The sequence below is a fragment of the Sabethes cyaneus genome, chromosome 3 (genome assembly GCF_943734655.1).
Source record: "Sabethes cyaneus chromosome 3, idSabCyanKW18_F2, whole genome shotgun sequence".
NCBI classification, from domain to species: Eukaryota; Metazoa; Arthropoda; class Insecta; order Diptera; family Culicidae; genus Sabethes; species Sabethes cyaneus.
In genome coordinates, this window is record NC_071355.1 from 145,613,685 (window position 1) to 145,627,031 (window position 13,347).

General features: G+C 43.6%; 1 protein-coding gene across 4 annotated transcripts in view; it reads right to left on the minus strand.

Annotated features, from left to right (window-relative positions):
* Positions 1-13,347, minus strand: part of LOC128744518 (semaphorin-1A) — a 422,529-nt gene that overhangs the window by 72,509 nt on the left and 336,673 nt on the right. For all 4 annotated transcript variants that reach the window (XM_053841582.1, XM_053841579.1, XM_053841583.1 and 1 more), the window contains exons 4-5: positions 10,993-11,101; positions 3,598-3,793 (exon numbers count right to left, since the gene is read on the minus strand). In XM_053841582.1, the coding sequence (XP_053697557.1) occupies positions 3,598-3,793; positions 10,993-11,101 (305 nt within the window). The remainder of the gene's footprint in view (positions 1-3,597; positions 3,794-10,992; positions 11,102-13,347) is intronic.

Here is a 13,347-nt window from a genome sequence, read left to right on the forward strand (position 1 = left end):
AGTCCAACCCAAGAGGACAAGTATCTGTTATTGCGCAGTTGTCACGCCCGACGTGAGAAATGCGTTTAATAGCGCTAGCTGGGACTCCATAGCCAGCTCGCTTCGGAACGTCCAAGTGCCGATGTCGCTGTACAGAATTCTGGAAAATTATTTCCAGAATCGTGTGCTATGCTACAACACGGAGGAGGGTCAGAAATGCGTTCCAATCACCTCAGGGGTTCCGCAAGGTTCCATACTGGGCCCGGTGTTGCGGAACGTCATGTATGACGAGGTGTTGAAGCTAAAGTTCCCGGTAGGGGTGGTGATTGTCGGCTTTGCGGACGATATCACCTTGGAAGTCTACGGTGAATCAGAGAGGTTGAGTTGACGGCTGCCCACTCTATAAGCATTGTTGAAGATTGGATGCGATCTAGGAAACTGGACCTAGCGCATCATAAAACGGAGGTTACCGTGGTGAACAACCGCAAGTCGGTGCAGGAAGCAAATATCAGCGTCGGGGACTGCACTATTTCGTCAACGCGGCCCTTAAAACTCCTTGGAGTCATAGTCGACGACAAGCTCAACTTCGGGAGCCACGTCGACTATGCCTGCAAGAAGGCTTCCACAGCTATTTCGGCATTGTGTCGTATGATGTCTAATAGCTCTGCGGTATATGGCAGCAAGCGAAGACTTTTAGCCAACGTGGTCCAGTCCATACTCAGGTATGGCGGGCCGATGTGGTCATCGGCGTTAGGTACCAAAAGCTATCTAGCCAAGCTGGAAAGCACCTATCGTCTCATGTGCTTAAGAGTGGCGAGTGCGTATCGCACAGTTTCACATGACACAACCTGCGACTTAGCGGGTATGATGCCTATTGGTATCATCATCAGCGAGGACGTAGAGTGCTTCAACCAACGTGGAACTAGAGGCATACGGAGTACCACAAGATCGGCCTCGATGATCACATGACAGCGGGCATGGTCTGATTCCACAAAAGGCCGGTGGACACATAGACTTATCCCGGAACTATCCGGATGGGTCAACAGGCGCAATGGCGAAGTCAACTTCCACCTGACACAGATTCTGTCAGGGCATGGTTGTCTGCACAAATTTGGGCATGCGGAGTCCCCCGAGTGTCCCGAATGCGCGGACGTTGACGTTGGACGTTGAAACTGCAGAACATGCTTTCTTCATATGCCCTCGTTTCGCGGGCGTGAGAAGCAACATGATGGCAGTTAGCGGACAGGACACTACTCCGGATAACTTAGTCCAAAGGATGTGTTCTAGCTCGGACGTCTGGGGTGCGGTCAATGCGGCTGCTACCCAGATCGTACTTGAGCTACAAAACCGCTGGAAAGCCGATCAACGGCGAATAAACAGCCTAACTACCATAGTCCAGTAGTTATCTATAAGTGTGCGTTAAGCACAATAGCCCCTCCCTGAAGTAATACCGATAAGGTGGTTCCAGGGGGGATTGAGGCTGGAGACTCGAGTAGGGTTTTAGTGGGTCTCGATCCTCACGCCCCAGTAGGGGGGTCGGGATACCAAACCCCACTCCCTGAGTTGTCTTCTCAGGTGTCTGATAGCAGATTTCCCTACTCGTTAAAAAAAAACATTGGGAAACCCTTGAGGTGATGGTGGCTACCCCCATACATACATACATACTTGGGCGAGTTTTACATTGTTAGCTGGAGTGGCCAGTGCTAGTAAAAAACCAAGAATGTAAAAACCGTAAAAAAATTTTTTGCAAACCGGCGCAAACTTAGTTTAAAATTTAAGCTCAGACGAAAACAAATCACAGACAATAAAACAATCAAACTTCAAAACACTTAATGCTTATATACATTGCGTTCTGAATGAGTTGCTCCATTCAGAACTCATCACCTTCCTCGGTGTATACGATTTCAGTTTTCAGCTCCTTTCTACTCGAACAGACATGAGTAATTTTCACGCTTTAGTGTTTCAAGGTAATCAGACCTTGAAAATTTCAAATGAAACGATAAATATTAAGCAATTTATTCGACTGAATGCTATCGAAAGGAACGATTAACATGCTACGCCTATTTATACATGAAAATACGCAGCAAATTGCTTGATACTTTCAGAATCAATCAGGGCACAAGCCGTTAACAGAAAGTAGGTAGAACATGTTAGCATTAGCTTGTAGTTTGCCTTGGTATTTATTTTACGATGGTCTTTATTTGGTGGTTGGAACTGAATGCAGAAGAATGTAAGATAACCAATCAAAAATTCCGAATTCCTTACGATTTCTGTGACATTGATTATTTCTAGTTTATCATCGCAACCGCAAACTGCACAGGATACAGAGATACCGATACAGCAAATTCCTGCTCGCAGGGCGAAAAATGTCCATTCTTACTTCCCCCTCACTTATGTTTGGTTGCTACAATCGGCTGAATCGCTTGCTCCACCGACATCACAAAGAAGGAAAATTTATTCATCATTTCATCTTTCGAAAAATCGAAAGTTTCTTTGAAGTAACAGCACTGATAGGGATGTTAATTCAATATCGAGCAAACCGAGCGTGTAACCTCGAATCAGTCGATTCGATCGATTCTTTCCAGCATGCACACGGATGCGCGGGATGCTAGGATCGAGACAGTGAACGGTTCGCTCTGCTGGCAGCCACCAGCCAGCAGCCAGGCCAACCGATGTTATTGTTTCCTCCACTGTTTCTCCTACCAGCACACCAGAGCAAGGGCTTGCTTCTGACAAATTCTGGTCTGTGTTCTGTTTTCCACAAAATTTGATCTGTGTTTTATCGCCGAAGGGCTGCTACCAATGTTGCTTCTGCTTCGATTATGCTCTTCAGTGTGGTGAGCTGCATGGAGAGGAATGATAATAAGGGTTTGTGGAAAAAGAAGATGGTGGAAGTTTTGGGGGCTGCAACCTGAGGCGAAGCGTATGCCGGACAAACACAGGCGAAGAGTCGGTGGACCGATAGTAATCGTGTTATTGTAATTGATTTTCTAACGAACTTTGTTTGCAATTTATTTGGTACACTGTGGGATCTATGCATTCCATTCCCTGCGGTATAAATTGTGCGTAGACGATTCTTTGTTGCATATTACGTATAATTACGTTTAATCAAATGACTTGCGATTGTTATTTTGCATTTCGATACAAGCTCTAATTCGATTTGATTCATTCCCAACAAAAAGAGTAATTTTTTTCATAGGAAACTGACGTTCGTTCATTAGAGTTTAATTATGCAGATAAACAAAAAATAAATCAATATTAGGTAAATTAGTTTCATACAATAACTTTGGATTGGGTGCACACAAAACAATAGATAAATACTAAAAAATCCTAACTGGTTTCTACGATTTCACAGTTGAGTGCTTATTCTGGCATCGCAATTACTATGAAGAATCACTATTGCTTTTAAAAATATAGAATGAAAAAAAAATGTCACCAGTCACAAGTCAAGGACTTTCGCTACAATATGTAGCTCCACTGCAAAGTTTCCGCCAACTATGCGACTGGGAAACAAAAGGGAAAATGTTTTGCTAACTAAAGTTCAAGTCAAGAAATAAAAACCGAAATAAACGGTCCAATTCATTGCAGTGGTAATATAATGGCCGCTACTATACTCACCAACAAACACAGCCGTCGAGTTGTGCGCTGGATCGTACGGACATACGGCCTGGCCGGGTTTTTCCGACTCGACCGAGTAGCTGTTGCCGTTGATGCCGTACACGCGGCACATGGGCCGAAACGCATTGGTGCCACAGCTGAGCAGCGTTTCGGGCGTTGGCAGCGCCAGCACACGGATGTAATTTTGACAGAGATCCTGCGGAAAAGAGAAAGCACAAAAGCGGAGGAAAAATCGTTATGAGCAGGGTGAAAACTCAGGTAATTAAAAATAAATAATGTTGAAAAATTGATATTTTTCAGCTTATGTATGGTGAATTTTGTTTTCGGAACAATATTGCTACGCTTTTCCCTACCTTGCAGCGTAAGCAGTTTGCTTGTGTATGGAGGGATAAACGTGTTTTTATTTGCATGTGGCATGCGGAAACCGTCGGCGACCGTCGTGCGATCTAAAATCGGAATTCAGGTCAGCGCCTTTCAAAAGTGCCTAGCAATATAAAGCTGCATGATTTATAATGCATGTTTGGAAAGGGAATATGAGATATTTACAAAAGGAAACCCAGCGACCTGTCAGACAGGTTGAGTGTTTTGCATCATGGCTCCTTTTGTGATAATTTATTCATAAAAAGATTCGACAAAAACTGATTCATATCTTGTGGAGACCTTGCGATTATCGTAAACATGATTACATGATGAATTACAAATTTAACGTAAAACACTTCGTCATAATTGATGATGCTTGTATGATAATCTAAGTTCTTTTACTCTTGGCAACAAGCATGAAACAATTAATTTTCAAAATCGAATTTAGTCAACGTGGAATATGAATAATCTATACCTATATACGTATATACCTATATAAAAGTATACCACCAAACTTGGCCCACATGTTCCTTGACATAAGGGAATCAGCACTGGGGGTTGATAAAAGAGGGGGTGGTCTCTATTAAGGGGGGAGGTTTAAATAAGTCCCTTTTACTTAATTAAACCTCCCTCGTTGCGTTTCTTCTACATTTAGACTGATTGCAGTTGCACAAGTGGCTGGTAAACACGAAAGCGGGGGTTATGGGAGGGGAATTAAGAAGGGGATGGGGGGCGAGGGGCCTCTCAATTGGCCTCGACGTACGATGCTGGTCTAGTATGCCAGTCGTCGTATGTTCGAATCTCGGTTGGGAGAGACTATAGAGTGAATAGGATCGTGGCAATGGCTCCGCAATTAACCGTGGGGGAGTGACAAGAGGGGGGTGGTTCCCAACAAGGGACGGGGGGACCCAAATAAGTAAAAGGGGTCATGATTCTCTTGGAGTTGGAACGATAATACGAACGACAATAAACAAATAAATATTTAAACAGGGTCATTGAAGCAACACTTAAGAAGTTGTGTAGCGTTCCTTTTCATCCTTTTGGGTTTTGCGGATCGAACCAAGTTATAATGGGAGCTAAATATAACCTGATTCGAACCCATTTCTCCTCCCAGTCCCAGTGGAGCGCAAGTAGTGATGCACCTTTGAACTTTGAAAAATGGAGTCTGATGGTGACACCCCACGATGACAGCTCCATTAGGCATACGGACGTTTGGCATAAATACATTAAGCATAATGGACGTTAGACATAATGGATGAGAAGCATAATGGACGCTAGACTAGACATAATGTGCGGAGGGCATAACGTATGGGTGGAATAATTGACGTTAGATAATCTTCCATTGGCTTGCTAGAGGTCAAATCGATCTCCTGTGACATTTCGTTTTGGATTTCGGCTATTGTTGCTCGACTATTTGTGTTTCGGCTATTCGAGTCCGGTAAGTCGATGCGATTCTCATCGATGGCTGGCTTCCCTCGAACATCACCAACGCACGCTCTCCATGGGTGCAGATATCGACTTCGATCATTACCTCGCAGCAATACATGTGCGTTCAAAACTATCGACGGTTTATGCATCACGATAAAGCTGCCATTCTCGGTTAAACATTCGTCAATTAGATAACCCGCGAGTTGCCGCGGCGTGAACTATGCGCGCGTACTGTACTGCATGAAGCTCTACCTTCCTCTGTGGAGCTAGATGCTTCGACCTTCGAAGACCGATAAAGTACGTTCAGCCATTAATGAAGCCGCAACGGTGTTAGGAGGGAACCTCGAGCGCACGAAACGATTGGTTTGACGAGGAATGCCAACAAGCAATGGAGAAGAAAAAAGAACTTGGAAAAACTATTTAAGCATTGTCACGTGGAAAAATTTGGCCAAGTATCGACAGCGCGAAATGAGTTGACCACGATCCGGAGGAGAAAAAATCACTAGAAGGACAGAGATCATGAAGAGCTGGAACAGATATTCCGAGCTAATGATACGTGCAAGTTTTACGAGAAGGTGAACCAATTTCGTAAGGGCTACTCATCGAATCCTGACATGGGAGGGAATAGAATTACAAACGAGCGCGTGGTGGTCGACATGTGGAAGCAGTTCTTCGATGACCATCTCACCGGCGATGTAATAAAAGAAGACGCAACGGAAGTTAACCTACTAGCAGTGCCTACTAACGACAACAGCGTGTTGGCTCCCGATCTCGAAGAGATCCGGCGAAAAATCGGTCAGCCTAAAAATAATAGAACCGCCGAAAAAGACCGACTCTCGGCACTACTCTAAAAAAATGACCAGGAACCGCTAGTAACGGCTCTTCACTGGATAACTTCTAGGAGTTTGGAGGGGGAGAAACTACCGGAGGAGTAGATGGAAGGTGTGATTAGTCTAGATTGCTATAATCACTGCGGTATCATGCGGGTCAACGACGCCCACAAGGAAAATGGAGATTAGGAGGATTGGGTTTCAAATCAATGCGTCGAAAACCAAATATATGGTAGAAAGAGGCTCCAGAGAAAATAACGCTTACTTCCCACGGACAGTGACTATTGACGGCGTCGATGTGGAAGTGGTTGATGAGGTCGTATATTTGAGATCTCTGGTTACCGCCGACAATAATACGAGTTATAAGATTCAATGACGCACTCAAGCAGGAAGTCGAGTCTCCTTTTCTCTCCGCAAGACGTTTCGATCAAGGAGCATACGCCGCCGCGCAAAGCTGACGACGTATAAAACACTAATTAGACCGGAGGATTACCGGACTTTGCTTACAGAAGATATACATGGTGTTGCGGACTACTTTTGGCGGAGTATAAACGGATAGCGGAGAGTGGCTTAGGCGTATGAACTACGAGTTGCTGGTACTACTTGGAGAGATTCCCATCGTTTGCCTGACTATGGTGGGCTGGCCACGTCGTAAGGATACCGGACAACTGCAGTGAAATCCGTTCCCTTCAAGAAACCCACCGTGGGCCGTGGGCCCTTTGGGATCAGTTTCAGAAAGATCCTAATTATTTCATAATGGATTGGCGGGACACGATCGGACAAGAAGCTATAGGGCTGCTATCTTAGGTAAGGAACGGAGACACCTTCCCGAAACGGCGAGTAGGCTAAAGGCATGGCTGCCTTCCGTCCCACTAAAACCGTGGCAGGTCTTTAGGTAGGTTTGAAGTTCGTCACCCACGTCAAAGTCGGTGGTTGGAGGCTCAGATGATACATTCATGACTAGCGCTGATTTGGCTCTGCACCCTATCTCCATAAAGGATAGCGGGACAGCCCTCACATGGCTTCCCTCCTTGAATAGATATCCATCGGATCATAAAGATGACTGCATATTACGAGCGGAGATAGCGGCCTAGAGTTGGTACCCAACAGCATGTATAAATATCTTATTCAAAACGAGGCTTCGACCGAAGGTGCTACTGGAGGTAAAGATGATGTCTTTGCCGAAAGTAGCAAATCAATGGTAGTAGAAAGGTAGCCCCCCGAATCGGGGGTGCAACCCAAGAAAACGGGCCAAGAAGTCGACTCCACTAAAGTCTAACACCCCGGTTAGACTGCAGGTGGCTGTCACTGCTAGCTCCGCCAAAAAGGTGGGCAACAGCGGTAGTAAAAAGTAACCAAGGTTGCCGTCTACCGAGGATATAGCAAATCCTCTTATTGCGGGAATAGGGCTACCTCCAGCCAGTAACAAGCTGGAGGAAGCAACAAGGTTGGTGAACGAGTTGTACTCGTTCGTCAAATGCCCACCTCAACATCAAAAAGCTAGCGGTAAGCCTCCGCTTTACCGTCATAGCTGCCGAGGCGTAAACGCAAGAACTTCTGAAGCGATGTGAAATCGCCGAAGCTCAGTGTATGGCCGCTAAGGTTATGGCCACGCCAAGTCAGGCGCGCACACCGCTTTTCAAGCGCAAAGTGGCGACGCCTGATGACGAGACGATGCTGGTAGTAAAAAGGTAGTGGACCGTCCCAAGTTGGAGGAGCTAGTCAAGACCCACCGCACCCAGGCCGAGGAATGGATCTTCGAGCTCAAAAAGGACCCGATGGTCCAGAGGTCAGAATACGACGAAATAGTTGAACAGTCTATGGGGAGGCAGGCCAGGTCAAGTCTTTGCCGCAACGTACTCTTGTCGAGTGCAAAAACCTCGACGAGATAACGACGGCAAATGACCTGAAAGATGCTCTGATGGACCAAAGATGGCATCGCTTAAAGATGGGACAAGATAGGTTAGACACTTGTTTGCATCGGCTGATAATCTAAATCCGAGGAACAGAACAGCAACCGGAGGGGTGGAGAGAAAGTGCAATATGCCTCCTCTTCCTGTTCAGCAGCTTAGAGACGGAGTTGCCTATACAGTTTCAAGAACTGGTCTTCATTGCACTCGGTGCTAGGAAGTCTTGACACTCATAAACCTAGTCGAGCCATAACACGTTGGCCCCCTCTATTCCTGGCGCTGCTGGTGGGGTTCGTTTTGCTCATTTGTTTGTTTAGTTGTGTTTGTTTCTTGAAGAGAACACATTGTTGTGCGGAATCTTTGCGACGTAGGCGGCCCACCATAGCCTTCCGACTTTCGCCAGGTGTACGTGAGGAACCTTGGCTGGTAAATGGCTTGGTAATGCGTACCATCGGTGCCTTGTGCACTGGGCATAAAATAGACCCCACAGTGGTTCACAGCCTCTTACCTAGCAACTCCTATCCCAACCTCCTCGTGGTACCAGCCGGGATACGAGCAACCTCGGGTGGAGATCGGGTAACCAACCCCGGTGGAAACCAAGGTCGTATGCTGACAGGGGAGGAGGGCTCCTTCGAGCTACGTTGGCCCTCCGGCGATACTGTGGGGTTGGTTGCGGGCTTTGCAAGCCTGAACCACTAAAAAACCAAAGCAATGGACTCCGTAAGTAATAATAATAACTCTAATCGGAACAATCGACGTGAGGAACCTCTCTAAGTAGTGCTTGCAGCTCGTGGTTAATGCACCTGCATCACTCTTCGCTTTCCATTTAAGAAGGAGAAGGATGAACCATTCGCTGACGCCACTTTACGGTGAACCAGGTATCCTTTGAATAGCGGCACGAAGCTAGATCCGACCAGAAGACCAGAAGAAGACGCTTCTGTAGACGCTCCTTGACGTAGATCTGCCCGTTTACAGTTCCGATAGTCACGAACGGCGCACTCCGTTTGCCACATGAGCAAATCGCTTGCCAAATCATGTATTTTTTGGTAAACTTTGAAAGTTTCTGCTTCCTTACTTTCTCTGGAACATCAAAATTGTGCTGGGCGGTGCGGCGGTCTCAGAATTTCGAAGCAACGTTTAACCACACGGGTCACCGTTGACTGCACGATTCCAAGTGGTTTTTCGATGAGGGAGTTGAAGATTTTCCAGATGTTTGCGCAAAATCAATTTGCGACGTTGCTTTTCGGGTGACGCCATTTTTTACAATTTTCGAAAAACTGACCTTAATAAAAATACAATGCAAACAATACACTCTAAGCTACTTCTACCCAAATTTTCAAGAGAAAATACCCAATAGGTAATTTTCTACAGCGTTTCTTCCGTGGTGCAATTTGATGTGGGATACCCTTTATGTTAGCATAACATTTTGACGGAGGGGGAATCCTAATGGACGTTGCAATAGGATTAGTAAGTAAGCATGGCCATCTCAATGTAAGGCAAGGTAGAGCGAGATAACATTGTAGATGAACCTCCAACGGGATATGATAAAGACATTGGAATAAAATTCAAAACTTGGAAGTGTATTTCTATTTAAAAGCAATATAATCAATTTCGAAAATACAGCCGGACATGTCAAACCAGTTACCGTGTAGAGGAAACAACGTCAGTTAAAGCTGAACCTCTAAGATTGAAATCAAATCCTGCAAGGTTGGTTTTAGAAATATGGAAATCAAAAAAATCGGAAAAATGTGGAGAAATTACTTTTTATTCTACTACAATTTTGTAGTAGAATTTAGAAAAAATCTCTAAAAGTCTCTCTTGTTTATTCGTGAATTCTACTAAGACGCCCACAAATAATTTATAATTATTATGGAAACCAAGTTGGTCGTTGAATGACGGTCATGAAGAGATAAAATTCAAGTTGTTCGTCATGTTTGGATTGAAACTTGAACAAGAAACAAGTATATTTTCAAGGCAAAACACTACAAACTCCTACTGAATTTCCCTGTTTTGAATTGACAGACGACCAATGCAATATTTCCAGTAAAAAGTGTATAAAAATAATTTGAAAAAATCTATTTGATGAACTAATTCTGGTTTCGTAAACTTCTTTTATTGTGAATTTGTGCACATTGTACTACCTTATTAGCAAAATACTTCATGTTATAGGACAATAATCCTTTGAAAGGACAACGAAATAGGTAATTACTATTTTCATCCGTTTATCGCATGCGAATGTATGTTTAACGGTCCTTTAACAAGTCCCCAGGTACGCAAGGCACAAACGGTATTTGGCGGGCAACGCTTTCCGTTGAGTGCTAATCATAATGAGCACTTTTCGTGATTAAATAGCATTTACCCACTCACTCGGAGCCGAGGTAGCCATTCAAGAATCCTTCCCGTAGGCCTTTATCAGTCTGATACCGAGTCTCCGAATGAAGGTGAGCGCGAGCTCGTCTCGACAGTCGCCTGCAGTGTCCATTGTTGACGACGTCGGTCGGTCGGTTGGTCGAAACAATAATCCTACATATTTATCAGCCATATTTGCATAATGGATACCTCCATTTGGCCTAACAACCAAGATTACGAAAGTCTCATCGCCGACGGTGCCGCCAGGGCCAGAGACCAAAGGACCAAGGGTGGAAAGGTCAGTGTTTGTGGATGATTAGAACACATTTATGGTATGCTAGTTATAGCCAGTCAGTAGAGACCTGCCAGCAGTATCGGTGCCGGGAAAATATTAGAAATGGTAATGAGAGCCCGATGGCGCTCAAAGCCCCGAAGAGGGGAGCTTTGTGGCCAGTTCTTTCCAGAAACTGAGCGTAAAGAGTTATTACGGGTGTTTTTGTTGACATTGCTATACGTACCTCATCTTTGCCTTTCATCACGCACATTTTGATGTCATCCTCCGAGGAGAACCACACCAACCGAGTCTGTTCACTCAGATCGTATATACTTAGGTTGTACACGATGTTCCTGGAAATAAGAGAAGGAAGTGAAATAAGTAAATATTAATGTGATGGTTGAAATGTATGGTTGTCATGCGACTATTTTAAGCCGATATTACTGCCACGTCTGCAGTTGGCATTTACAGTGGGTAAAATAATGTTCAATCCACGGAAGGCTTTTGTTTCGAATTCAGGAGAGGTTTATTTCGCATTTTTTGGTGAATTTCATCGGAGTGATGTCTGCTAATGGAGCCAAACAAGACGGATGTGCGGTATTTTCAGTTTTGTGTTACATCGATACAAAATTCAGCAGTACGCTTATGAATATTTCATTGAACAAACATACGGGTTTGATTACATATTCAGTGCGGTGAATTGATTTATTAGTTCGACGCTCAGATAATTGGTATACGTTTCATTGACATTTTACGTTACGGTTATGAAAGGTTCCGATAGTATCAATCAATTATGCATATCGGAGAACGAGAAGCTCGGTGCATTCAAATTTCAATTCTGCAGTTAAGAGCTGACAAATTATTAATAACCTGACGACAAGCTTTGATACTTTTGTTGTGTTTATGTGTGCGATATGAGTAAAATGTATACTGAAAGTAATCTGGACCGCTGAACTTTTATCCAAATAAATTGCTTGCAATGTTCATTGCTAACAATTGTTTACAAGTAAATAATATACTCTGAGCCCGCGATTCCCAATGTTCTATACAAAGAAACTCACAAAAACGTTTTTAAACTATAGTTAAAGTTTTAAATTCTTTTATTTGATAAAAATCTTTACAATAGAACAGTAAACGAAAGTAATAAAAGGTGTTGAAGGTGTCTTCAGGACGAGACAAGATGTTACGAGGAAAGAGTGAAAAATTAGGTAATGGATAAACCTTCCAACTCCCAACCAAGCAATGCTTATTAAGTTTGTATAACGTTCCGCTTCACTCAAGTACGCTTTACAAGCTGGGGGATCCCCAGAGGCAAATATGTTGTTTAAAAATGTTAGTGCGTCATTTTTTAGTTATGCCTTCCATCTAAAAAGAGTGACTTATCACTATTCTATGAAAATTTTGGCCGCTATAACAACATGTGGTAAAGCATTGTCATGAAGTTACCACAAAATTACAGGTTCATGTCTAATTGCATATTCCGGAAATTTTTTTGTTAATGCTCGCTCCAAATGCATCAATCAACTTTACAGTGATGAAACCACCCATCACACTGTGTTCTTGACAGCGCATTGTCGTCCTGAGCTTCACAAGCTAAAAATGATCTTCGGTAAGAAAAAATAGTAAAAGGTGTTTTTGAATTTGCCCCTCAGTTATAAAAATGGCCTCCAAGCAAGATGAGCTATGCAGAAAAGTTTTGCGCGAGCATTGTAAAAGGCCAAATTAATCGTTAAAAATTATTACCAAACCAATCGTCTCCACCGTATAAAAAGTATTTCAGGATAGTGTGGATCGGGAAAAATCAAAAGCCGGAAGTCGCAGTGACAACGAAAAGACTGCCTAACGTTTTCCAGTAGAAACCCAACCTCTCCGTCCGAGATGTCACAGACAAGCAGGCAGTGTCGTTTACGTAGGACTACGAATGCGGGTACAAACCGACAATGCTTGACAATTTTAAAATGTTCAGCAGTTTGATTTCGCATTTTGACAATTTTTGCATGACTTGTAGCACTAATCAACTTTAAATAACTGGCTTGAAACTGGTATGCACTTGACGAAGTTAGCTTACTTAAGGAGCTTGCTTGCAACTACGATTTAAACAAAAAAATAAATAAATATTCTGAGCTATCATTTACAACACGGATTCGCATGCGTCAATTTCCACGAAATTGTTGATAGCACCATTCATTGTGAAAGATTGATTTGAAGTATAATTATCTTGCAACCAGCCTTGGCGCGCTGTTTTCGCTTCGATTTTGCTCTTTTGATTACTGCACCTAAACCAAGCAGAATTTGAAAAAGTGATGTATGGGGCATTTGTAAAACTAGTTATCATCATCAATATTACTGAAGAAAGTAATGTTTTATCTTTTGTATTTACGGCGCTATAAATCTGTTACGAGCGCACTTTTGGCTACCAACGGCATTGCAGCTCTATAGCGCCGTAAATACAAAAGATAAAGCTTTACTTTCTTCACCAATAATGTAGATAATTCCTTGTTCCACAAATGCCCCATACACCACTTTTTCAAATTTTGCTAGGCAGAGGTGTAATAATCGAAAGAGTACAATCGAAGCGAAAAGAGCGTGCCAGGCTTGC